This window comes from Hyperolius riggenbachi, chromosome 4 (genome assembly GCF_040937935.1).
Source record: "Hyperolius riggenbachi isolate aHypRig1 chromosome 4, aHypRig1.pri, whole genome shotgun sequence".
NCBI lineage: Eukaryota > Metazoa > Chordata > Amphibia > Anura > Hyperoliidae > Hyperolius > Hyperolius riggenbachi.
Window position 1 is genome coordinate 183,402,378 of NC_090649.1, and position 27,992 is coordinate 183,430,369.

At 44.0% G+C, this 27,992-nt stretch overlaps 1 protein-coding gene across 1 annotated transcript in view; it reads left to right on the forward strand.

Annotated features, from left to right (window-relative positions):
• Positions 1-27,992, forward strand: part of MFN1 (mitofusin 1) — a 65,967-nt gene that overhangs the window by 11,593 nt on the left and 26,382 nt on the right. The window contains exons 2-9 of the mRNA XM_068281059.1: positions 6,577-6,699; positions 8,229-8,364; positions 9,199-9,361; positions 13,213-13,337; positions 17,329-17,437; positions 18,351-18,458; positions 20,081-20,234; positions 21,874-21,941. Coding sequence (XP_068137160.1) covers positions 6,585-6,699; positions 8,229-8,364; positions 9,199-9,361; positions 13,213-13,337; positions 17,329-17,437; positions 18,351-18,458; positions 20,081-20,234; positions 21,874-21,941 — 978 coding nt within the window. The 5' untranslated portion in view covers positions 6,577-6,584. The remainder of the gene's footprint in view (positions 1-6,576; positions 6,700-8,228; positions 8,365-9,198; positions 9,362-13,212; positions 13,338-17,328; positions 17,438-18,350; positions 18,459-20,080; positions 20,235-21,873; positions 21,942-27,992) is intronic.

The window sequence follows — 27,992 nt, forward strand, 5'->3', positions numbered from 1 at the left end:
GAAACGAGAACACACTTTAGGCAAGAAAGCTGCATCAAGCTTAAAGAGACACTGAAGCGAGACTAAATCTCGCTTCAGGTCTTATATATAGCAGGGGCACGTGTGCCCCTGCTAAAACGCCGCTATCCCGCGGCTTAACGGGGGTCCCTTCACCCCCAACCCACCCCCCGCAAACCTGGGTCGGAAAAAGGTCGCTGGAGCTGATCTTCCTGGAGGCAGGGCTAACGGCTGCAGCCCTGCCTCCAGTCGCGTCTATCAGACGCGCATCGCCGCCTCTCCCCCGCCCCTCTCAGTGAAGGAAGACTGAGAGGGGCGGGGGAGAGGCGGAGGTACGCGTCTGACAGACGCGCATGGGGCAGGGCTGCGGCGGTTAGCCCTGCCCCAACCAGGAAGCGCTCCCCCGCTGCTCGGAGGGGGTTTGGGGGGACAGGGACCCCCGTTAAGCCGCGCTATAGCGGCGTTTTAGCAGGGGCACGCATGCCCCTGCTAGCTATGAGGTCTGAAGCGAGATCTATTCTCGCTTCAGACTCTTTAAGAGTCACTCTATCCTCTGAAATGATACAGTAAGGTTCAGCAATGGATAAGGCCTGTATCTCCCCCACACGTCTTGCAGAGGAAATGGCCAACAAGAAGGCAGTCTTTAAAGTCAATAATTTTTCTGAAATCTCCTCTAATGGTTCAAAAGGTTCATCCATGAGTGCTTGCAGAACCAGATTTAAGTCCCAAGGTGGAACCTGACTTCTAATCACCGGCCTAATTCTGTTCACTGCTCTAAAGAAGCGAATGAAAAACTCATCTTCTGACAGTTTTCTCTGCAAAAAAACACTGAGAGCCGCAGTTTGTACTTTCAGAGTACTTGCACTCAGTCCTTTTTTCAGGCCAGACTGCAGAAACTCCAAAGCAAAGTAGGATTCCTCTCTGTTCCTACTATTCTCCATACACCAATTGTTATAAACACGCCAAGCCTTGAGATATATCTTTCTCGTAACCATTTTCCTGCTGAGTAACAAAGTCTCTGTCAGGTCTTTAGAAAATCCCTTACCTCTCAGGAGTTCGCTCTCAGCATCCAGGCTGATAGATGCAACATCTTTACCTGAGGGTGGCAGACTGGACCTTGCGTCAACAAGTCCTGGCGATCTGGCAGCAGTATTGGCTCCGCTACAGCTAGCTTCCTCAGCAGTGAAAACCACGATCTCTTTGGCCAAAAAGGAACGATCATTATTGCCACCGAACCATCCCGGTTGATCTTGTTGAGAGTCCTGGAAATCAGATTGAAAGGAGGGAACACATATAGAAGAGGGAAGTTCCATCTGAGTGAGAAAGCGACCACTGCCCAGGGCTTGTCGCTCGGGCACAGGGAACAAAGCATCTGACACTTGGCATTCTGCTTGCTTGCAAAAAGATCTATGGTCGGCATTCCCCAGTCGGACACTATTTCTAGAAAGACTTCCTGATTCAGGGACCAACTGTCCTGATTCAGTTCTGACCTGCTGAGAAAGTCTGCTACTTGATTCAACATACCCCTGAGATGTACTGCTTTTAACGAAGCTAAATTCTTTTCCGCCCATAAGAGGATCCTCTCTGCTCTCATCATGATGGCCCTGCTCCTTGTTCCCCCTTGATGATTTAGGTAAGCTACAACTGTGCTGTTGTCTGACCTGATGGTTACATGCTGAAATCTTATCTGATCCTGAAAATGCAACAAAGCTTGTCTCACTGCCTCCAGCTCCCTGATGTTGGAGTGTGCTAGCCTCAAGGAACTGTCCCAGGTCCCCTGGATTGGTGAACTGTCCATATGAGCACCCCACCCCCAACTGCTGGCGTCTGTAGTGATGATCCTCTGGGTTGGAAAGTCCCACAGGCAACCCACTGTGAGCTGACTTGGTTCCGACCACCACTGAAGCAAGGTTTTTATGTAATAGGGGATGAACACCTTTTTGTCCAGATTTCTGACTCCCCTGTTCCAAACCTGCAAAATCCACAGTTGGAGCTGTCTGGAATGCAGTTGGCCCCACTGGACAGCCGGGAATGAGGATGTCATAAGTCCTAGTAAGGACATAGCGCCCCTTATGGAGATGGTAGAAACTTCCTGAAAGGAGAAAACATTTGTTAGTAACAAGTCTTTTTTGGGTGAAGGTAGATAAACTTTCTGATTGACAGTGTTAATAATAAAGCCTAAGAACAAAATAGTCTGTGATGGCTCCCAAGAAGACTTTTTCCAGTTAATAATCCAACCCAGGGATTCCAGCACCTCCAGTGAGGTCTGGACCCTTGTAGTAACCGCCAAAGCGGAGTCCCCCCAAAAGAACAGGTCATCCAAGTAGGCAATCACCTGTACATTATTCAGTCCCAGATAGGCTAACACTTCAGTCATTATTTTTGTGAAAAGCCAGGGGGCAGATGACAAGCCAAATGGTAATGCCGTGAACTGGTAATGCCTTACCTCTTCGTGATGACGGACCGCAAACCTCAGGTACGCCTGTGAGTCCAGATGGATCGGTAGATGTAAGTAAGCGTCTTGGAGGTCCAGAGACATCATAAATGCATCCTTTTGTAGTAGGCTCAGCACTGAGCGGATGTTGTCCATCTTGAACTTCCTGTATTTGATGGATTTGTTGAGAAGCTTCAGGTTGAGAATAAGCCTGTAATCGCTTCCTTGTTTCTGTACTAGAAAGATTGGCGAGTAGAATCCTCTCCCTTCTTGGCATCGAGGAACTTGCCTTATGACTCTTTTCTCCAACAGATCTGACACAGCCACCTGTAGAGCTGAGGACATTGCTTGAGATGGGGGAAGTGATGTCAGAAAGAATCTGGTTGGGGGGACTTCTGTAAATTCTAGCCTGTAACCTTCTAAAATGATCTTCAGCAACCATTCGTTCTGGAATAGGGACTCCCAGTTCTCGAAGAAGTGTGCCAGTCTTCCCCCTACTGGTATCCTGGCGTCATTGCTTCTTTGGTTGATTAGAGGGATTATGCATGAAGGGGGTGGAGGGCTTCCCTTTCTGATCCTTTTGTGGTCTCCACTGCCTCCTATTGGACCTGTAGTTTGGATCTTGACCTCCTGATGAGCGAAAGGACCGTTTAAACCTAAACACTTTCTTTCTTTCCGGGAAGTTCTTCTTGTTGTCTGCTGTTCTATCCAATGTCTCATCTAGCTTGGTGCCAAACAACAAAGCGCCTTCACAAGGTACTCCACACAACTTCACCTTAGATGATGTATCTCCATTCCATGTTCTGACCCATATTCCTCTCCGTGCAGAGTTTGCTAAGGCTGCTGTTCTTGCTGTTAACCGAACTGAGTCATCTGCAGCGTCACAGAGATAATTTACAGCATGAAATATATTAGGCAAAGATTTCAAGATAACTTCTCTGGAAGAACCTCCTGCAATATGCCCCTTAGAAGATTATCAACCTTCTTATCCAGTGGATCTTTCAATACACCAAAGTCCTCAAACTGCAAAGCTGATCTTCGAGAAACTCTAGACAGGGCAGGATTTACTTTTGGGACCGGGCCCCAATACTTCTGGTCTTCTGGTCTAAAGGGATATCTTCTACCCATAGATCTGGGCCAGAAGGCTCTTTTCTCTGGAAATTCCCATTCTTTTTTAATCATTTCTTTTAGGGAGTTATGAACAGGAATGAAACTTTTCTTGCCTTCTGCTAAACTTTGGTACATCTTATCCAATGTGGACAGATTACGCTCCTCCTCCTTAATGTCCATAGTCGCATACATAGCACATAACAAACTATCCATATTCTCAGTGGCGAAGGCAAATCTTTGCACTTTAATCCCCTCCATAGGTCTTTCCTCCTCCTCATCAGAATCAGACATTTCCTCTAAGGAAGAGATCTCCCCCTCTGAAAGTTCTATCTCAGAGTTCTCAGCATGATGCCTCCTTCTAACTGGCTGTAGCATCTGTAGTGGCTGAGCAGATACCCTCGGGGACACTGTGACTGGCGTGGATCCTGATATCCTATTAGGGGAATTTTGAACCGGATTAGAGGCAGGAGAAGTACTGGTAGTAGCGGAAGTAGAGGGACAAACTGGAGTCTCTTTAAACGCCTGTAAGGTTGATGCTACTTCCGACTTCATCCAGCCCATAAGATCCTTAAATATAGAAGGGGATTCCTCCTTAATCATCTCCTGGACACAGGATTGACATAGAGGCTTACTAGAAGCTTGAGGTATTTTAGCAGCACATAAAACACATTTCTTCTTATCTCTTTTTTGCTCTGGCATTGCAACAGCTACAGATGTCATAGGGGTAGCAGCTGAATCGCCGGAGGGGCGAGCCTGACTCTGGCTACCCTTTTTGGGTTCCTTCCCCCTGGCAGCCTTGTCAATTTTTGGCTGAAAAAGTAATGGGAGAAAAAGAACCAATGAGCCCAACCTGTTCACAGAAACTACATATATAATCACATATATATACACATATACACACACACACACACACACACACACACACACACACACACACACACACACACACACACACACACACACACACACACACACACACACACACACACACACACACACACACACACACACACACACACACACACACACACACACACGTGCAGTCATAAATCACAGCACATACCACTGCCCCAGCGTCCGGTGTGCTTTCAGATGTCTCCATGCTGGCTTTCACCACAAAATGATCCAGCAGAGGAAGACTCTTTAAAAGGAACTGGTATGTGCGCATCCAAAAATTCCCTCCCAGCAACCATAACCAACCTTAGGGTTCCTGGAACATCATTGCGCATCCCACTCTGAAGCCTCCGGCGCTGAAGGGATTAATTCCTCCTCCCCTCGTGGCCACGCTAACCCGGCTTTCGGCAAGACTAGGGGGCGTGTCCTGCCACCACGCTGCCGCCCCCTGCCGCCGCCGCGAATCACAGCGCATTCCCTGGTCAATCTTCCGCTCCAGGACCTGCCGACGTCATGAAGTCATCTGACTCTCCCAGCCAATCACAGCCGCCCTGCCCGCGCGTCTACGCGTTCAAAGCGGCTGGACATTTCACAAACTGTAACGACAGGGAGACGGCCGCTCTCCCTAGCTGATCCGCTCTGGCCAGCATGCACGGAAGACCCCCGCTCCAGGACCCCACCATCTGGCGTCAGCCCTCAGAAAATCCATGACCTCCTCCGTCCGTGGACAGGAATAAAACTGAGGTATGTCTGGTAGGGGCAGATATATATATACACCCTGCCTGGTTCCATGGATTAACCTCTTCCTGTCCAATAGTAGGTGGAAGGGTAATCTCTCATCTGGGTTGCTGTCCTGGAGACGACCCTGGGAAATTTGTATTATACACAGCTTGCTGGGCAAACTAACAGAAAAACATGCACAGAAATGTGCAACACACAGATGCAGATAAACACATTCACCACACGCAGTTTGCATGTTGCTATATACAGAAAAATTCCTACATTCCTGCGCCATACATAGAAAGATGTACAAAGCCCTGCAGGTTGCTCAGAAACATATACAAACTCTTTTCTGGTATACACTAATCTGCTTAGGCACCAGTGTTTCTCAACATTTTATTGGCATGTACCCCTTTTAAAACATTGTACTCACCAAGTACCCCCTAGCATAGCAAACATTATCACAAGTACCCCTTGACAAATATATATTTAATTTTAGTACATAATTGCTTTAGTACATAATTGCATTTACTATTGCTTTTAATTCGCTAAAACACAGATTTGGTGATTAAATAAGATTTATCATTGTCTAAAACTCTAAATGTGTTATTGTTGGTGAAGTATATCAAGTCTGACTACCCCCTGGAACCAACAGAAGTACCCCCTGGGGTGCACGTACCACATGTTGAGAACCTAGGTTTTACACTAAACCGATCATAAAATAGAAAGATTTTTTTTTAAGAGGAGGTAAAATAAAATTAAAGGGAGACCTATTAAAGAAAAAGGCTGGTTTAGTATTTGTAGATCATTGGAATTTACCAATTTTGCTGCAACACAGTTCTGAGTGGCCCACTGTAGGGGCAGGATTGCACATGTTATATGGTACATGGTCTATTTCATGTGGCACATGATGAAATATAATAGGCACAGTGTAATTTGATCACAGTATGTCTGCTTCCATGAAAGCAGGAAGTAGATAAACTGCATATTTAGTGCAGGATTTGTATCAGCTGTAACAAAGAAATGTTTGTCTTTGAAGGTTATTATGCTGTTGCGTATTTTTTAAGGTGCGTACACACGCACTAGGGCAATGAACGACAGGTCCGTCAGACCCTCCCACTGTGCGGGCGTTCCAGCAACAGTAGTGGCGTGTGTACAGTCTGTCGGCAGACTGTTAAAGCTGTTTCTGACAGATCCGCTCAGCGGATCATTCAGAAACAGCCTTATCAGTCTGCCGACAGACTGTACACACACACTACTGTCGCTGGAACGCCCGCCCAGCGGGAGGGTCTGACAGACCCGTCGTTCATTGCCCTAGTGCGTGTGTACACACCTGTAGAGCAAAGAAAGTTCTAAGTTCAGGTCCGCTTTAATAAAATAATAATCTGTGCTAAATTAGCAATCCTTTTGTCTGACTACAGGAGAAGACATGGATGGAACAAGTGAGTCTCCACTAAAGCACTTTGTGCAGGCAAAGAAGGCCATCACATTCATATTTGACCAGCTAGTGGAATACATCAGTGAGGGAGTGACATTTGTAGAAGGTAAGTCCTCTTTACAGGTCATTGTTTAATTGCAGAAATGTTTGTTTATAACACATGAACTCCTACCCGTCTCATGGTTACAGCTTAAACCAAGAAATGGGCCTTTAAAACAATAGAATCAGAATGAAACACAATGATTTAACTACTTCACCACTGAGGGGTTTTACCCCCTGACCACCAGAGCAATTTTCACCTTTCAGCGCTCCTTCCATTCATTCGTCTATAACTTTATTATTACTTATCCCAATGAAATGAACTATATCTTGTTTTTTTCGCCACCAATTAGGCTTTCTTTAGGTGGGACATTATGCCAAGAATTATTTTATTCTAAATGTGTTTTAATGGGGAAATAGGAAAAATGTGGGGAAAAATTATTATTTTTCAGTTTTCGGCCATTATAGTTTTTAAATAAAGCATGCTACTGTAATTAAAACCCATGAAATGTATTAACCCATTTGTCCCGGTTATAAAACCATTTAAATTATGTCCCTATCACAATGTTTGGCAACAATATTTTATTTGGAAATAAAGGTGCAGTTTTTTCAGTTTTGCATCCATCCCTAATTACAAGCCCGCAGTTTATAAAGTAACAGTGTTATACCCTCTTGACGTAAATATTTAAAAAGTTCAGTCCCTAAGGTAACTATTTTTTTTTTTTTTTTATTTTTTTTAATTACAAAAAAAAAATAAGTTGGGGTGTGTGGGAGGTAATGAGTTAATTTATTGTGTAAATGTAATGTTTGTATATGTAAAATGCTTTTAGGGTGTAGTTTACTATTTGGCCACAAGATGGCCACAGAGTGTTTATTTACATGCGACCTGTAAGCGTCCGGCAGGACGCTTTTACAGGAAGCAGTAGGAGGCTGGGAGACTCACAATGATCTCGCTGTTTCTGAAAGAAGCAGCAGATCATTGCGGGGGCTTAGATCAACGAACGGGAATGGATTTTCCCGTTCATTGATCTCCGGGCGGCGGCGTGCACGAGCGGCGGGTGCGCGCGCACGAGCGGCGGGAGCGCGGACAGCGGCGGTAGCGCGGAAGGTATGGATTTCTCCGTCCCTGGTTTTTTAGGAGGGAAAAAAGGGGCGGAGAAATCCGTACGCGTGGGGGTAAAGTGGTTAATCTCCATGAAGCATGTGTGGTCTCATCATAAGTAACGTCTGTGTTTCTGCCTCCCACAGTCTGTAGCTTATCTAGAGGTCCCAACCCCTCCATAGTTCTGCTGGTACAGAGTTACCCCCACATCCAGTCCTTCTTATTCTGAATCTTTGCAGTCTGCAGGAGGAAGCACTACACAAAGCATAAAAAATGTACCAAGGTTTGCAGCGCATACCGTTTACTGGCAAGAAAGTTTTTTTTGTAATGCGGGTTGTTTAGAATGCACAAAGCAAACACGAGATGGCAGCTGTCAGTATAAATGTTAAAAACATAATGTAATGTTTTTGCTTATTTTTTTCTTTTGGTGTTCCTTGTAAGTTTATATATTTTTTTTTTATTTATTTATTTTTTTTTTATATATATTTCCATAGAAACGTATAGAAATCCAAAGTTAAGAAACATAGCAACTGAGGATGATTTCAGGGAGATTGAAAACTTTAAGAGAAAACTCTCTGGTATTGGAGAAGTTTTGGCACGGAGGCACATGAAGGTGGCCTTTTTTGGCAGGTAATCTTGATTAAATGGTGATCTGTGTTTCTTTTGTAAGTTTCCAGTACACAAGAACAAATGATGTTCACCGTAAATCTGTGTGACATCTTTGTGGTCCCATTGCTTGACGTCTGGCGTGGATCCACAATCTACTGTACTCCAGACAGCAGTATGATCCTACTGGTGTAGGCTGAAACCATCTGATGCTGTCTCTTCCTGCATAGGCCTCGATTCATAAAGCATTCCCGCATTCGGAAATGCTGAAAACTGCTCACTTTACCGACCACACAGCAAAATCTGTATTCGTAAAGGCTTTTTCCGCATGAAAAGCCGACATTCGCGAGCAGAGTGATAAATCACCGCCTTGCGCGGTGATTATCATAGCAAAAGTAACAAGTAGTCAATTCATAAAGATTAGAGGTAGCGGTATGCGGACGGATATTACCGCTACCTCTGTGGCGAGAAGCGTGCGGAATACAGTGCAGTGAATGGGACAGACCTCCCAAGCAGCTGCAGAGAGAACACCGCACGGAGGGGCTCCACCTGCTTTTCCTGTTTTCGCATGTCTCCCGACAGCCTTACGCCTGCCTACAGCGGAATATCTCCGCACGCCTGTCACAACTAGCAACATTTTTATGAATTACCACCCTGAAGGCGGAAATACCGACAGCGGTGTTTCCCCGCTCGACTTTACCTTACCGACAGCACCTTTATGAATCGAGGCCAGTCTTGAAATAATGTATATTCTTTGGTTGAATGCTGGCTTCTAGGAACAATTGTTATATCATTGCTAAATATGGGGAAAAAAATTCAAGTAGAAAATGTATTTTGACTTTGGCTCTTTCCTTTTAGAACAAGCAGTGGTAAAAGTACAGTGATAAACTCCATGTTGTGGGACAAGGTGTTGCCCAGTGGCATTGGACACACAACTAACTGCTTCCTGAGCGTGGCGGGGACAGAGGGTGACAAAGCATATCTGATGACTGAAGGCTCGGAAGAGAAGAAAAGTGTTAAGGTATTTCTTCCCAAGGAGTTCATTAAATGGGTTTACTTGGTAGAATATATTTTCAAATGCTGTGGTTTGGCATGTAGTTCATCAGATTTAATTATTCACCAGCTTATTAAAGCAAATCTGGGACCTCCTTAGGGGAAAAAATGTGGATACTTACCTCGAGAGGGAAACCTCTGGATCCTCCAGAGCAGGGATCAGGAACCTTTTTGTCAGAGAGCCATAAACGCCACATATTTTAAAATGTAATTCTGTGAGAGCCATACAATATGTTTCAAACTGGGACAGTAGGGCTCATAATCCCTGTTGCCATGGTGATGTGTATACAGCGGAAGTGTCAGACACGTCTTCAGCTTCTCTTGGGTTTCAGCAACATCAGCAATTTCCCAGAGAGCCAGACAGGAGAAATACCGACTAACAGCTTGTACAATTAGCTAGCTGACTTAGGGGTTGATTCACTTTGTTGGACAAGATCCCCGCACTTCTGCCCAATAGGCTGCCTGTCAAGTGACAAGCAGCCTATTGGGCCAGTTAAAGTGCGAGGATCTCGTTCTACAAAGTCACTGGACCTGACAGAATCCAGGGTGAGACAATTGGGGCAGATGTTTGTTTTGGGGTAGCGCAAGTAAGTTAGTAGTGCATGCTACAGCAGTGAAAATTTTATTTGCGCTGCTTGAGAAGTGTAGCTTAGTGAATCAACCCCTACTGATTTCTGTGAGCCAGATGTAGCCATCAAAAGAGCCACATCTGGCTCTCGAGCCATAGGTTCTCTACCCCTGCTCCAGAGGCTTCCCCCGTCCCTCTTCATTCCTGCGATTGGACCCCCCCATTGTTCCACGGCGCTCGCCCTCACTGTGCAGGCACAGATGGCTCACGCCTGTGCAGTAACACAGAGATGCTGCTTGGTGGGAAAAGCTATATTTGTTCTGCTCTGAGCTAGTGCACAGGTGCAAGCTTTTTGTGCCTGCGCAGTGTGGTCAAGCCGGCCTCTGGAGAATCCAAAGGCTTATCTCTCATTAGGTAAGTATCCAAAGGCTTATTGTTGGGATTGCAGGGAGGTCTCTGCACTGGAATGGAGGAGGAGGGCAACTGGGGAAGCCTCTGGAGGATCCCTCTCCGAACCTAAGTGCCCAAATTGGGGCCTTGTTTTTTCTCTTCAGGGTCCCTTTAATAAAACAATCTATGGGGTTCTAGTACATTATACTTCCCTGGCTCTTCCATGAGCTGGTAGTCTTCTACCAGAATTTGTATAAAGGCAATAAATCATTGAAGGGGTTATTAACAAGATACTACTTCTGGCATCCCCTGAATCATGATTTTAGGTGACAGCTGAACTGCTGTAGAGTCTCATTGGTTTGACTGGTGTGGGTAGAGTAAGGTAACCTTTCAACTTTGGAGGAAACATCAACACTGGTGAAAGGATTTAGTATGGAATAGTTTTGCATGCAAACCATCTTGATAGCAAATATTCTCTGTTTAGTGCAACCGAACACAACTTGAATTCAAACGAGAAACAGAGAAACACCAAGAGCCCCAATAGTGTAGTATGTATTGACAAAGGGGATAATGACAAAGAGTAATAGTTATTATACTCACAAACATGGGTCACCAATAGGCAACCACTGTAAAGGCAGGTGGGGAGATTATCCTGACCCCACTCAGGAATAAGAAGTTGCTCTTTGCAGATAGTAGAAAAGGGTCGCAACCCTCCAACCAGGGTGGATACAATATTTATATAGGAGAGAACAGAGGCGCCAAAAGGATAAAAGGGGTTTTAAAGAGACTCTGAAGCGAGAATAAATCTCGCTTCAGAGCTCATAGTTAGCCGGGGCACGTGTGCCTCTGCTAAACCGCCGCTATCGCGCCGCTAAACGGGGGTCCCTCACCTCACAAATCCCCTCCGAGCAGCCGGGGATCTCTTCCGGATTGAGGCAGGGCTAACCGCCGTAGCCCTGCCCCACGCGCGTCTGTCAGCGCGTATCTCCGCCTCTCCCCCGCCCCTCTGTCTTCCTTCACTGAGGGGGGCGGGGGAGAGGCGGCGATGCGCTGCTGATAGACGCGACTAGAGGCAGGGCTTCAGCTGTTGGCCCTGCCTCTAGGAGCAGCAAAATCTACGACCAATTTGGTCGTTGATTTTGCGGGGGGGGGGGGGGTTGGGGGTGAAGGGACCCCCGTTTAGCCGCGAGATAGCTTCAGTGGCCCATATGCAATTAACTTTTTCACCTGAGTTTTCTCCTAGGTGAAATTTTCAAACTTGTCAGTAAAATGTCTTTTAAACCACCTGAAAACAAAAAAATACTCAAAATAATTTTGATAGTACTCTTTCACCTACTTTTTGCTATTTTTTCCATTGCAAAGTGCTAAAAAGTTATTCAAAATCAAAGATGAAAAAATAACTCCTGGGAGAAAAGTAAGGAGAAATAGTGAATTGCATATGGCCCAGTGTCTCTTTAAAGGAGCTTAAAAGCCAAAAATTTTGGTAAGTAGACCCATGAAACACGTTGCTTTATTTTATCTGGAGTTCGTTAATAAATACACTGAATGTACAGTCGTGTTGTGTCTGCTTGGAGGAGGTAAGTCCACCACTGCCTCCTCTAAATTACCAAACATTTTTGGCTTTTAAGCTCCTTTAAAACCCCTTTTATCCTTTTGGCGCCTCTGTTCTCTCCTATATAACAACTTGAATTCAAGTTGTTTGTTTTCATCACTGCTAGAATTCCAGGTTGTTTGAGTGTAGAGGGTTAAAGTGAACCTCCGGACTAAAAATCTACTCAGCAGCACTGAAAAGACTTGGTGTTTAACAGTTTCACCGCATCAGAACTTTGTTTTTCTTACCAAAGCATCATTTTTAGCTGCATTTTTAGCTAAGCTCCACCCATCAAAGAAAACTGCCCGGGCTTTTTTCCCTGATGCTGTGCAAAGCATGATGGGATTTCCTATGCTCTTCACGTTGCCTAGCAACTGGAGGGATGATCAGGACACAGGACAGTTGGAACTGTGTCTCATGCTCCCTGTCACTTCCGTTAAACCAAAAAGATGGCTGCCCTCATGAAATCAAACATTTGCCTGTTCTTTTAAAACAGGGTGGGTAAGAGATTATATTACCTATCTATTTTAATTAACATAACTAATGTAACTTAATGACAGTATGTTTAGGCTGAAGTTCCTCTTTAAGGATTTGTATGTAAATTGACCACTTTCCTCAGCACCTAATTTCCAATGTAATCCTGGTCCCTCAAAAAATGAGCATAGCGTCTCTTGTTTTGTTAAAGCTATAAACACAATCTTTTCTAGGTATCTAGTACATTATACTTACCTGTCCCTTCCATGCACTGGGAGTATTTTACCAGAATGTTATATAAAAGTAATAATAATAATAATAATAATCCGAACATTTGTATAGCGCTTTTCTCCTGTTGGACTCAAAGCGCTCAAGAGCTGCAGCCACTGGGACGCGCTCAAGAGGCCACCCTGCAGTGTAATGGTGGCCACTAATGATCCAATCTTTTTCATCCAATCTTACTAAATCTATGTAGTAGAAGAGTAAACTGATGGAATATATTAATTGGATACTATAGGCAGTTCCCTTATATTAGATAAAAATGGTAAGATTGGTTGAAAAAGATTGGATCATTAGTGGCCACCATTAGGGAGTCTTGCCTTGAACTCCTAACTGAATAGGTACAGACCCTCACCAGGATTCGAACAAGGGTCTCCCATGTTAAAGGCAGTGCCCTTAACCAGTACACTATCCAGCCAAAATGAATCAAGATTCTACTTCTGGCATCACTTCATCATGATTTTAGGTAATAACTGTACTGCTGTAGAGTTTGTCATTGTTTCTCTTCTGTGTGTAGACTGTGAATCAGCTGGCCCATGCCCTTCACATGGCTGAGGATTTGGAGGTGGGCTGCCTTGTACATGTTTTCTGGCCCAAAGCAAAGTGTGCTCTTCTGAGAGATGATCTAGTCCTTGTTGACAGGTGAGCTGATAATACTATTATAACATTGTAGCAGAAAGGCAGGTTCAGCACAGATTAATGGGCCCAAATGTTAATAAGCATTTTTTTTTTTTTTTGAATGATCAGTAACAACTCAGATTGTTCAGAGTATCTCCCCCAATGCTATATTTTGTCTTTATTAATCACTGAAAGCTTGTAGATCGTGTCTATCTTGAAGAAAAACCCCAATTTAGAAATATTATTATTTTATGAAAAGTTGTTTTTTTTATAATGGCTAAGCTCTCTCACATTTGCAATAATTGTGTAAAGTAAATTTTATATTGGCACAGCCTGTGTGATCAGGTCATTGAGAGTATTGCTGGAGAGGTTAAAGGAATACTGTAGGGGGGTCGAGGGAAAATGAGTTGAACTTACCTGGGGCTTCTAATGGTCCCCTGCAGACATCTTGTGCCCGTGTAGCCACTCACTGATGCTCCGGCTTTAAAGTCTGAAAACCACTGCGCCTGCGTTGCCGTGTCCTCGCTCGGGCTGATGTCACCAGGAGCGTACTGTGCAGGCACAGACCATACTGGACCTGCGCAGTACGCTCCTGGTGACATCAGCGGGAGCGAAGACACGGCAACACAGGCGCAGTGGTTTTCAGACTTCAAAGTCTGATATTCCAGAAGTGAACCGAAGGCGGGGCCGGAGCATCAGTGAGTGGCTGCGCAGGCACAAGATGTCTGCGGGGGACCATTAGAAGCCCCGGGTAACTTCAACTCATTTTCCCCCGACCCCCCCCCCCCCCCCCCCCCCCTACAGTATTCCTTTAAAGAGTAACTGTCAGGCTGCAAAAGCTAATTTAAACCTCTATTCCCCTGTGTTAAACAGTTTAGAAGGAAGCCAAAAAGGCAATACTGAAGTTAAAAATCTCTCTTACTTTGATGTTTGCTGAACAGCAAGCCTCTATATTCCCAAGCTCCTAAGGAGGTCGATACTGCAAAGCATTCTGGGGCTGCTTCTTCTCCCCACTGCACTCCCTTGGTCCTCCCCTTCATTTCCCTATCCTGCCCTAAGACTGCTTTCACAGTGAGAAGTTACAGGCTCATGTTACAGCAGCTTGTATTTTGCAGTCCAGCTCACAACACTGAAAAATCAATGTGCTGTTCACAGGGCACATGTTCCGTTAGAGCATAGGTTCTCAACGTGTGGTTCGCGTACCCCAGGGGGTACTTCTGATGGTTCCAGGGGGTACTCGGGCTTGATATACCTATCCAAGAATAACAAATTTAGAGCCTTAGAAAATGATACATTTTATTTAAACAACACCAAATTAGTATTGTAGCTAATTAAAAGCAATAGTAAATGCTTGGAAATTGTTTAGAACTAATTATAATGTACTATGCTTAAATATATATTTGTCAAGGGGTACTTGCTATAATGTTTACTATGCTAGGGGGTACTTGGTAAGTACAGGGTTTTAAAAGGGGTACATACCAATAAAATGTTGAGAAACACTGCGTTAGAGTATACTGCATGAGTCCGCTATTGTTCCTAGCCACATGGCTAATTAATATTCACTGCACAGTAGTGTTATCCGGATCATGAACCATTAGGATCTTTGATCCTGATCTTTTTTGTGAGTCGAATCATCAGGAAGCAAGGTAAGGGAGGATATTACATCACAATTGGCTTCATACAAGACAGACAAACATGGAACCTGCCATGAGCTGTCAGGAGCATCAATCTCTGCAAATACTATATAAAAATTCTGTGAAATCCAAACGTGGACAGTGAAATGCATATGTAATGTAAGTACAGCCAATATTTAGCTACTGATAGATGTTTTTTTTTCTTTGAGACCCTATACCTAACAGCTCCTCTTTAAAGAATGGAGTAGTCGGTAAATCTCCTTATAAGCATTTCATACACATTCTGATGATCACTTTATCAGCCACAATTTTTTTGTGTGTGATGCAACTAATAGAATGGCTGCCAGAGTGTTGACCTTGGCAGTTTCTGCTGGTAGAGCTTTTTGGCTGAAATTCTGGAATGCTGATGTAGGTTCCAAAAGCAGACTCTATAATGCATCCTTTGAGAGTTTTTCTTGTTATTTGTGTCAATGTTTGTTGGACCAGCTGGCAGAGACTGTCTCCATTTCCAAATAATAAATGTCACAGAACAGGAGAAGAGGCACACAAAAGAGCCCTCACAACTAATTGCTCAAGCTGAGGAAAATTAATCTCTTTCCATGTCAGAGGTGAATCCAACATAGTGGCAGATTATTTAGACTTAACATTTCCAGTTGTTGGAAATTGAACAAAACCTTCACCTAAACAGTTTTTTAATGCACTAACAAGATCACCTGAGCTTGTAAAGGGAACCAGTTGTGAGTGGGATATGGAGGTGCCATATTTATTTCTTAAAGAGGAGCTGTTAGGTATAAGGTCTCAGAGAAAATAAACACATATATCAGTAGCTAAAGATTGGCTGTACTTACATTACATATGCATTTCACTGTCCACGTTTGGATTTCACAGAATTTGTATATAGTATATGCAGAGATAGATGCTCCTGACAGCTCATGGCAGGCTCCATGTCTTTCTGTCAAATGTGTCGTCATGTCCTGCCTGCTTCCTGATCACAGAAAAGCTCCTACTTGAACAACACAGTGTGCAGTGAATATTAATGAGCCATGTGGCTAGGAACAATAGCTGACTCCTGCAGTGTACTCTGCCCCGGAGATTTATCAGTGCCACGGGCTGGACTGAGTTACAAGCTGCTGAAACGTCTCATTAGCAGCCGAGGGGAGGGCCCCAGAATGCTTTGCAGTATAGTATGCGGCTTGCGTCCTCTTAGGTCTAACAGCTTTTCTGATAAGAACACATCAAAGGTAAAAGAGATTTTTATCTTCAATAATGCCTTTATGGCTTCCTTCTAAACTGTTTAACACAGGAGAATAGAGGTTTAAATTAGCTTCTGCAGCCTGACCGTTACTCTTTAAAGAAAAATACCGGTAGCCTGGTGTTCTCCTGATCTTACTGGCTGAAGTAGTGTCTGAATCACACACCTAAAACAAGCATGTGACCAATTCAGTTAAACACCTGATCTGCATGCTTGTTCTAGGTGTATGGCTACAATTATTAGAGGCGAAGGATCAGCAGGGCAGCCAGGCAATGTGTATTGGTAAGTTGCATCCGTCAGGGTCTTCTACGCATGCGCTGACCTCCCACACATGCGCAGAAGACCCCGACTGACGTAACTTAGCCAGTTACCGTGGCTGATAGCAGCAGAACAGAGGCATGGGGGAGGATGGCGAGGGACTCGGCCGTGCTTATGGAGCTGGAGGAAACTGCTAGAAGGGAGTCTAAACATAAAGCTGTGACATTTTGTGAGCCTTATTTCACCATCTCTTAATCTAAAGTATCAGTCAGACTTCCTCCAAAGCTTTCTTTTCACCAAGGGTGTCTTATGTTGGCCCACAGGTCTCATTATCACTCATTGCCTACTTATGTGTCAAACTGCATTTCATTAGAACAACTTGTAATGGTCATATGGGCGTAGTAAGCCTTGTATACTCACTAAACTCGGCAGGGGTGACAGTTCAAGGCAGCCTCAGCTAAAAATCTAATGTGTACTGCTGCTCCACTACTCCTTTTTATTTTTTAAAGATCTTGTTTGCTGGATCTTTAATCAGGAGCGACAAACAATTGTAGCTCTCCTCCTTGCCCCGCCCGCCACTAACTGCTACATCGTGCGCCACGCTGTCTCTCCTCACATAGCACACATCTTTCTACTATATGAAAGCATCTCTACACATTGTTCCCTGCAGTGCCACCCCAAGGTTCCAGCTTTATCCTGATGTGAGACTCAGGTGTGCACACCTTTATTCCTCTAGTCCTTGCAGATTATTGTAATTTCTCTGATGCTCTAGGTTCAAATATATGTCCTTCATGCTTTTACTCTTAACCCTTTTTTTCTAATGTGAAATCTAAGGTATTACCTGTAAACATCCTTTTGTGTTCTACTCCAGCCCAGGGACAGATGTAACCACTGAGTTGGACAGCTGGATTGATAAATTCTGCCTGGATGCTGATGTATTTGTCCTGGTTGCCAATTCAGAATCTACCCTTATGAATACGGTAATTTTACTGAGGTTGAAAATTTAGCCAGGTTTATTAGCATGCATTGCATTTTCCTTTGTTACAGCTTACCTGAAGTAACATGAGATAAACATATAGAACTATCCCTACTGAGAAATTAGATGAAGTCCCCTTATCTGAAGGGACATGATTTAAACCAGTGGTCCTCAAACTACAGCCCGCGGGCCGAATGCGGCTTTTTCACTGGCCCCCAAACACGATGTATAACTTACAGATATGGCCCACTACACCTTTAAATATCAGCGGCCCGCATATAGATTAGCCGTGCTGGCACCACCCATCCACATACTGTAGAAACCAGTGAGCAGTAAATTGGCTTCCAATAGAATTCTGCAACAGGTGACACTGCTGTCCAACTCCCCTGGCTGCTGATGGGAGTTCTCCTCCGGGCATGATTGGGGGGAATCCATACTTAGATTCAGTGTAATGTTTTTCGACATCATTTTATATATGTTCCTGGCCCCCAAACAGTCTAAAGTATGTTGACTCGGTCCTTGACCGAAAAAGTTTGGGGACCCCTGATTTAAACATTGTAATAACTGGGGCCAATGTGTTGGTTTTAATTACAGTAGCATGTTTTACTGTATTTTAAAACTATAATGCCTGACAATTGAGAAGAAATGAGTTTTTTTTCCATTTTATTTCCTTTAAAATGTATATAAATTAATTCTTAGCAAAAAGTACCACCCAAAGAAAGCCTAGTTTGTGAGGTTTGCCATAGGCAAGCAATAAAATGATTAGTTTGTGTGCAGTGATTTTTATGTTGCTATATAAATCTGTAACTGTTCCAAATATTGAAATATAAATTTGTCTAATTTTCTGACATTTTTGAGCTGGAAATGTTCTGATATTTTGTAACATTTCTTTAATCACACTTTTTTTTTCCCACTAGGAGAAACACTTTTTCCATAAAGTAAACGAGAGACTATCTAAGCCAAATATTTTTATTTTGAACAATCGATGGGATGCATCTGCATCAGAACCAGAATACATGGAAGATGTAAGTGTACCATTGTGACCTTCTCTAATTTAGCCATCACTTATTTAGCTAGGTCAAAACCACAAGTTTTTATAACTTAGATACTCGGGGTTATACAACATAAAGGTGGCCACACACCATACAGTGTTTTTTTTTTTTTTTTTTATCTGTTCAATTCAAGAGTAGCAATCAATTTTTCTGACTGATTGTAACAATTAAAAAATCTGACCAATGTACCACACACCTAGGTTAAATTTGTCCCCAATCATGAATAAAATAATTGCAAGCTCCAAAAAATTGATTGGCACTGTATTTCAAGTAATTGACAATCCATCACACACCATACAATCCATCACACACCATACAATCTGATTTATCGATTGAAAATAAAGAAAACCTCTTGATTTTTTTTTGGGACGACCGATTGTAATTAATGAATTGGCGAAAAAATTGTATCTTTTAATTGTATGGTGCGTGGCCACCTTTACAGTTTGCGCTACTGCTGGTAAAATCATTGTTTGCCCCAACTGACTATAAAGTTAAATGTGTTGCAATTTAATTTGTATGAATATTAATACTGGACCAATCCAAATCTGCTCCCACTGAATTTAAAAAAATAAATTGAGAATTAGCATTTCGTTAATCTCTAGTAATGAAGTACAATCTCTGCCACTTTGGACTTGGACAGGACTCTGCCCTCTTTGTTCAGTGTTGTTATTGAGCCAGTTGTCCACAGAAAGGTCAGCTACTTGACCTCAGTATTTTCATCTGCATGAGCTGCTAAGCTTACCTTGAGGGCTCTTTCACATCAGAGCTTGCGTTGGAGAACGCTCAAAGCTTACGTTTTGTTGTATGCCTTCTACTGCGTTTTGATATGCGTTGCACTGCAGTGAGTGTGCGTTTTTAATCCGTTTTCAATGCGTTACTGCACATAGAAAAACGCAGGTAATTTTTTTTTCTTTTAGTTGTCAACTTTCTACATTGTTCCTCTGTTGCATTCTGGGACTTATTGCCTGCGTTAACGGATTAAAAACGCGCATAGTGTGCGTTTTACATTGACTAACATTGTAACGCATAAAGCTAGCGTTGGCCGAAAAACTGCGCCTGGGTGCAGTGTAACGCAACGCACAAAAACGCAGCGTTATATGTGAAAGCTAAAATGAAAGTCTATGGACTTTCATTTCACCTTGGGTAACGCAAACTTTACCCTTTGCGTTGAAACGCAGAAAATCTGCCCTAATGTGAAAGAGCCCTTATGGATGTAGCAGATGCCCACAGGTTGGCTGCACTGTCTACCCCCTTGTCCCTGCTCCTCCAGTCTTGGGCATAATCAAAATGTTTGGCCAGCCTTTTGTGTGTGTGACCGTACTGATGATTACCTGAGGGCAGTCCTACTGTCCCCACACATTATACCACCTTCCAGTATATGTCTGTGCACCCTTAATCTTTCTCTACCCTCATCTGTTTTCGGTTCTGATCTGCTCATGTGTCTTTAGCATTTTTTGGAGTAGACCAGAAGTCTTTTTATATGGTTACACTTTTAATTCAGGCTTTCGCTTTTTTTTTCTTTTCATAGTATAAATGATGTTTTCCATGGGAATGTTAGAGGATGATCTGTACTTTTATCATATTCATACGTACAGGTACAAAAACAACACACTGAGCGCTGCCAGTCATTCCTGGTGGATGAGCTGAAAGTTGTGGATCATTCCGAGGCCCAAAACCGCATATTTTTTGTCTCTGCCAAAGAAGTTCTTAATGCCAGAATGCACAAAGCTCAAGGAATGCCTGTGGCAGGTAGGTGGAGAGTAATGACCTCACACATTGATGAATTTCCCATATAGAGTGTCAACAAACACCAGAAAATAGGCACAATATGTAGCTTTTTGGATTGGATAGTAATTGTTTGCTTTTTCTCTTAAACTACGTACACATATATAAAATTGTTGTCTGCTGGGATTGGGACTAAATGCCTTGGGCAACAGTCCAGGGCTCAATGCTGTACAGATGTGCCTCTATAATAATGCATTCTTTTGCTGAGGGAGGTGAGTAGAGCCATTTCTGTCAGGCTGAGTAGAGAAAACAATGTGCTCGGTCGGATAATGACTGCCTCAGCCAATAATCAGGCGTATGTATGGCAGCCGGCAACACCAATCACATTGTTCACGCTGCACCCCATCTGCCGCTCGCTGTCCTTCCGTTGCCCCCATGCATAGCAACACAGCACATCATCCGCTACACAGCTGACACGCATGTGTACAGCCCGGCCTAGCGATGTTGCCTAAGGGGATCATGCCCTGATCCCCGACAGCTGACATCTGTCCAAGGTGTGTACGCACCTTTTTATGAACCCGGTGTGCTTCCCATACTCGCTACATTCTCGCTTGAGTTGGGCTTAATAGGGTGCCTCAACCAGGGCCTGGCAGAGGCTCCGGCCTCGGGGTGCACGACTCGCTCAGCTATAATTCCCCTATTGTGTTTGAAGCAGAGAAAATACAGGGGATACATGGCAGTGACTGCAAGCCAGATAACAAGAGATTAATGTGTTGGGGGGGGGAGGGAATCTTGGGTGCCTTAGTCTAAGGCTCGGTCCACTCTTGTCCAGCTGCAGATGGATCCCGTTTCAAACGAATCAGTTTTTCTAAATGTTGTCCTTTTGTAGCATAAGTTTCCAGTCCGTTTAAACGTATGTCCTTTTTTTCATGTGTGTTTCTGTTGGATAAAAGATGATGTTGAGGGAAGGAGCAGGCAGTAGGCAATCCGTTTTTGCCTCTTTTTTGTGTGCAAAAGTTCTCGGTGTAGAGGGAGATCCGTTTTTGTGTAGCCTTTCATTACCCCTCCAAGTATCCGGGGTCCGTGAAAAACCTGCAAATCCGGACTCTCCGTTCAGTTTTTCAAAACTGATCCCGCAGTTAGTGTGTGAAGACGGCTGCTATTTTAAACATTGGTATCGGTGGCTCAGGTTTTGATCCGGGCCAAAAAGCGGAGCCACGGATACGTTTTTTTTTTTTTAACAAGTGTGAACCGACCCTAATGGCAATCAGTGTGATGGCTGGGGTGGGAGGGTTTGAGGGGCTGACTTTGGTGTCTCAGCATTGGGTGCTGGGAGGACCTTGTCCCGGGTGTGGCCTCAAGCCAAGTTTAATCTAGTTTGCGTATATAGTGTAGATTAACAAACCATGCACTGGTGCATATCTGGTCAGTGAAATTGTTTGAACAAGCCCCCTATGAGAGAGAGATTTTAACATTTGAGAACTATTTTGCTAATCCATGTATTTATCGTCTCTCACTAGCTTTGTTATTATGATGACCTGTTTTCTTTGCTAAAAATCATCCTAATTGTCGTCTGGACAAAATCGATTTTGGTTAACCCCATACTTTTCTGTAATATATGTACACACATTGTGGTTACATGCGTGTGTTTGGTCCTGCACAGGGGCTGCTCTTGCTGAAGGATTTCAGACCAGGTTTCTGGAGTTTCAGAGGTTTGAGAAACTGTTTGAGGTACAGTGATTTTTCTTTTGTGACTGTAAATTATGGTTTTGAATCAGCCTAATATAATTTCTTTCTTAACACACACTTCCTACTCTGAACCTTCTGGCTGCAGTGTTTGGAATAATATAAAATGATCCTGAGCAATGCACATGTGCTGTAGGAATAATGAGACCGATTTACCCATAAAGGTACACAGAAACCTGGAGCAGTGACTAGCGGCAATCAATCTGGTGTCTGGTATTAAAGGAACCAAGGTTTCTGATTGGTTACTCTGGGCAGCTGCTCCACTTCTGCTCCAGGTTTTCTTTGCAGTTGTCTTGATATAATCGGCCCCATTGCATGCTGTAAGGACCATTTCACACTTGCGATCGTAATTGCCAAGTGATTGTAATTTTTTTTTTTTTTTAGCAATTGCGCTGTGTATTTCCAAATCGGGTAATGAGAATCGCATAGCGATTGCTCAAAAAAAGCTATACACAGCACATTTTCAATTTTATATAAATTGCAAGTGCTGCATTGAGAATGGTCCCATTGAGGTATATTGTTTACGGCACTTTGCTGATTACCCGTGATCAGCAAAGCACTGAAATGCTGCAGAAAAGCGTCCTAGTTTGACTGTGGTCTTAGATGACCATCCATAGGACAAAATGTAACACTAACACAGTTAAGTGCAGTTAGAGAGCAGCAATAGCTGTGACAACTGAATAGTAACATGATGATGTCCTGTAAGCAGAGCGGCTAGTACTGCAATGATGTTGTCATGCATTTGGTCATACATGCACATTTTGTGCAGGTGCAGCTGCTTTGAGTCTCCCTAAATATAATAAGTAGCTTACAGACTTCCAGCAGTGGGAGTTGTAGCTCACTAATCTGACTGCACCAATGCCTACAAATCCACAGTTGGTAAACCCCTTGAATACAGATTCCTTATGTGGTGGTCTGCAGGGTTTTAAAGCCCAACTGAACTCAATATATAATGTATTCCATAATCCTGATGCACTGCCGTGCACCTTTTTTTTTTTTTTTTCTATGTACAAAAACAAGAGCAGTAGCATGTTGAAATAATGGAATGCATTATAATTGAGTGAAAAAGCATGCATGCCAATATGGGCAGTGTGTTGCAGTGCTGTAATTTGCTGCCTTAAAATTCAGCAAGTGTAGTCTAGGTCAGTTTCTAGATGGGTGAAAGGGTTCATCATTGCAGCTACGCAGAAATTATTTAGGCTTTGTTCCCACTTCAGCGGAGAATGGACATGTTTTGTCTGTTCTCCGCTCATTGCAAAACTTACAGTGAACGGCTCCTATTTTATATATAGATGCTGTTCACACTTGTCACTATGCAACAGATCCATGGGGTCCGTTGCGGTAAGCTGACCGAACGTCTGTGCAGTTCCCAATCCTGGACAGTCTGATGCATTCCCCATATAGCCTGTGGTGGTAACACATCTGCCCTGGGCTCCAGCCGAATCACTGGGGACCATTGGAGCACTCCGCTCTTGCTGGCTGCACGTGATTCGGCAGAATAGGGAACCGAGCCTTATACGTCCTTGTTCTTCAAATCCAGTTCCACAGAGTGGTAAGCAAAACGATGAAATAAACAGATGTATGATGAAGATAATCACCCTGTAGTTTTGTCAACAATGATATTAGAAAAAAATGAATTAAACGGAAAAAAAATTACATTTGCACACTATTCAGAAGTACAGTTGCTATTTGTTCATGTACATGAGCGGGTGTATGTTACAACTTATTGTAGCTGCCCTTTGTTATGGCTATTATTATTATTATTATTATTATTATTTTATTTTTTTTTTTTTATTGTAGTTATAAAGCGCCAACATATTACGCAGCGCTGCACAATAGATAAATGGGTTAACATACAGGTAGAACATACAGAAACTCCCAACAAAACAAGATCATGCAAATGATTTGATAACAATACAGTGTCATAGGTCAAAATAGAGACTGTTCGAGTCTGCAAGAGGGGTGGTTGTGAGTAAGATTGCATAATCAAGCTGGATACATTAGGGAGGAGGGCCCTGCCAGAGGCTTACAATCTAAAGGGTTCGGTGGAGACAATAGGTGCGCCTTTTGAGAGGGGGTCTAGCAGAACATATTATGGTGCTGGTGTAGGGGGGTATGCGAGCGTGAAGAGGTGAGTATTGAGAGCTTGTTTGACGGTATTAACCTCCTCGGCGTTCTATTGAGATCGCCAGGGAGGCTGCGGGAGGGTTTTTTTTTAATTAAAAAAAAACAATTTCATGCAGCCAACTGAAAGTTGGCTGCATGAAAGCCCACTAGAGGGCGCTCCGGAGGCGTTCTTCCGATCGCCTCCGGCGCCCATAATAAACAAGGAAGGCCGCAATGAGCGGCCTTCCTTGTTTTGCTTAGATCGTCGCCATGGCGACGAGCGGAGTGACGTCATGGACGTCAGCTGACGTCAGCCGCCTCCGATCCAGCCCTTAGCGCTGGCCGGAACTTTTTGTTCCGGCTGCGCAGGGCTCAGGCGGCTAGGGGGGCCCTCTTTCGCCGCTGCTCGCGGCGGATCGCCGCAGAGCGGCGGCGATCAGGCAGCACACGCGGCTGGCAAAGTGCCGGCTGCGTGTGCTGCACTTTATTTGATAAAAATCGGCCCAGCAGGGCCTGAGCGGCAGCCTCCGGCGGTGATGGACGAGCTGAGCTCGTCCATACCGCTCAGGAGGTTAAAGGTGGGGGCGAGTCTGACGGCTGGTGGGAGCGAGTTCCAGAGAGTAGGGGCAGCCCTGGTGAAGTTCTGCAATCGTGCGTGTGACTGAGTTATGCGTGGTGCGACTAGGCGCAGGTCATTGGAGGATCGGAGGGGGCGGGCTGGTATGTGCCTGTGGACCAGATCAGAGATGTAGGTCGGGCAGGACTTGTGCACTGATTTGTAGGCCAAGCACAGGATTTTGAAATTGATCCTAAAGCTGATGGGGAGCCAGTGTAGTGCTTTACAGAACGGAGTTGTAGAGGCGCTGCGGTGAGAAGAATGTATCAGTCTGGCTGCCGCATTCATTACCAATTTAAGTGGGTCAGTACGGTTAGAGGGGAGGCCAGATAAAAGAGAATTGCAGTAGTCTAGGCGGGAGATGGCAAGGGTGTGGATAAGGAGCTTAGTGGTGTCAGGGGACAGGTAGGAGCGGATCTTGGAGATGTTGCGGAGGTGGGCTATAAGACCAGAAGCATATTTTATGGTGTTCCTTCATCCTTAAAGGGAAGGTTCAGGCAGTTTGAAAAAAAAATCCATATCCACTTACCTGGGGCTTCCTCCAGCCCGTGGCAGGCAGGAGGTGCCCTCGCCGCCGCTCCAGAGGCTCCCGGTCGTCTCCGGTGGCCGACCTGGCCAGGCCCGGCTGCCATGTCGGGCTCTTCTGCGCTCCAATCTGCGCCTCACGGGGGCGTGCTGACGTCATCGAGCGTCCTCCGGGCTGTACTGCGCAGGCGCAGTAGTTCAGCACGCGCGGGACGCAGAAGAGCCCGTCGTTGGAGCGCAGAAGAGCCCGACCTGGCAGCCGGCCTGGCCAGGTCAGGTCGGCCACCGGAGACGACCGGGAGCCTCTGGAGCGGCGGCAAGGGCACCTCCTGCCTGCCATGGGCTGGAGGAAGCCCCAGGTAAGTGGATATGGATTTTTATTTTTCAAACTCCCTGAACCTTCCCTTTAAAGGGAACCTAAACTGAGAGAGGGATATGGATGTTTCCTTTTAAACAATACCAGTTGCCTGGCTGCCCTGCTGGTGTGTTCGAAGCAGTAGTGGCTGAATCACACATCTGAAACAAGCATGCAGCTAATCCAGTCTGGCTTCAGTCAGAGCACCTCATCTGCATGCTTGTTAAGGGGCTGTGGCTAAAAGTATTAGAGACAAAGGATCAGCAGCAGAGTCAGGCAACTGGTATTTTAAAAAGAAAAATCCATATCCTTCTCAGTTTATGTTCCCTTTAACCTACTTATGCACTTTTAATTACTGTCGCCTGAAGCAATTGATTGCTTTGGATGGCAATTTTGTGTACAGGTGCTAATTGTCAAGCTGAAGAAGGAACAGGGTGGATGAGAAGGTACCCAGCTAAAGGGGTCATCACAATGATGTTTGTAAATCAATAAAATTGTTCAGACAGTGTCATCATAGACATCAGGACAAGAGACATCTGTACTCGCTCAAGATGATCATAAACTATCATTTTGAGCGCTAAAAATGAAGTGTGTGTTTTGTAGTTAATGGTGCGCAGATGTAATATTTTTATGTCCTAGTCGTGCTGGCTGAACCATTAATATTCTGTGCTGTTACCTTTTTATCCGTGGTGTGTAAGCTGGTGTGTTCATTTCCCTGTCTAATAGTAGAAAATGTGGCCTTAAAGAGACACTGAAGCGAAAAAAAAATTATGATATTATGATTTGTATGTGTAGTACAGCTAAGAAATAAAATAGATACATCAGATACATCAGTCTAATTGTTTCCAGTACAGGAAGAGTTGAGAAACTCCAGTTATCTCTATGCAAACAAGCCATTAAGCTTTCCGACTAAGTTAGTCTTGGAGAGGGCTGTTATCTGACTTTTATTATCTCAACTGTAAGTGAACTGTTTACTTTTTCTCTGCTAGAGGAGAGGTCATTACTTCACAGATGGCTCTGAAAGAATCATTTTGAATGCTGAGTGTTGTGTAATCTGCACATATTATAGAATGATGCAATGTTAGAAAAAACACTATATACCTGAAAATAAAAGTATGAGAATATTTTCTTTGCTGCTAATCTTCTAGTAATTATTCATAGTACACAACCAATTCATTATATTATATATTTTTTTTTCGCTTCAGTGTCTCTAAGTTCTGAGCTAACCTGTTTTCCCTCCTTGTAATTTTACCTGCAGTTACTAACATCTGTCCTCTTTCAGTCCCTTCTGGATGTAGTCTCCTTGCTAATCTAGCTCCTGTAGTGTGTGGTGACTTTCCAAGCTCTTGTTCGTCATTGCTGACCTCTAGATTCATCTCTTTGGGGAACTATTCTATTTTCTTGCATGTCTTGCTTCTTCATTTCTTTCATTTTAATTTGTTACATACTTGTTTATTTTGTTATTGCATTCCTGATCCCAAATTGTACATCCTTTTTGCTTTATTTTCATGTTGTTGTTTTTTTGTTGTGTTTTTTTTTTTTTTTTTTTTTACGGATGTTGCCGGTTTACATTTTCTATCTGCATTGCTGGATCAGTTTTCCTGACAAGTGGAAATAGGCCCATTTACTATCATTGGCTATGAGAATCTGCATGCAGAAAACGCATGCAGATTCGCTATAGTGGAAACAGGCCCTTATTCTGGCACAGTTACTGGCAGGGCAGGGACATTCCTGGAGAGTAATATGCGTCACACTCTGCTTCTGTCTTACAATAAACAAAGTGCTGCAAAATTAATAAATGTCTTCTTTTTATAATTAGCCAGAGTCCGGTTTTTTCACTGAAAAAGAAGTATAATGATGCACTACCTTATAAGAATTACTAAACCTTCCTGAACAGAAGGGAGCAGCAAACCCTATGCAACTTCAAAGTTTTTGTACACTATTAAAAAAAAGGTTGCGCTCTCTAGTAATCATACAAATATTATTAAAGGTCATAAATACATGCAAGACATACCAAAAACATCCTACAGCCCACCCTGCTAAAAAACAAGAGCACTGTAGACACGCTAGTGCGGGGTAGCAAGAGCCTTCACTCATCCAGCCAACAGTAACAAAGGGACCAGCCCTGCATGCAAACCGCCAGACACACCATCTACCACACTCACACTAAGGCAGACTGGTCCACTGTCCGCTGCGGGCAACTAATGTCCATGGATGTTGGCTCTGCAAATTCACAGGCTCGAAGGATGCCACAGCCAATGCAAATCAGTTCCTATCAAGTTGGTCACACTGTAGACTTTTTGTGTATCCATTCGTGCTGCGATCGACGACCCAAACGGTAGTAATGGCACTGCAGTATCCCAGCATACAACTCCCAGAGCCCCTTCAAACTCTGGGCGGACTCTACAGTGTGACCAACTTGATAGGAACTGAG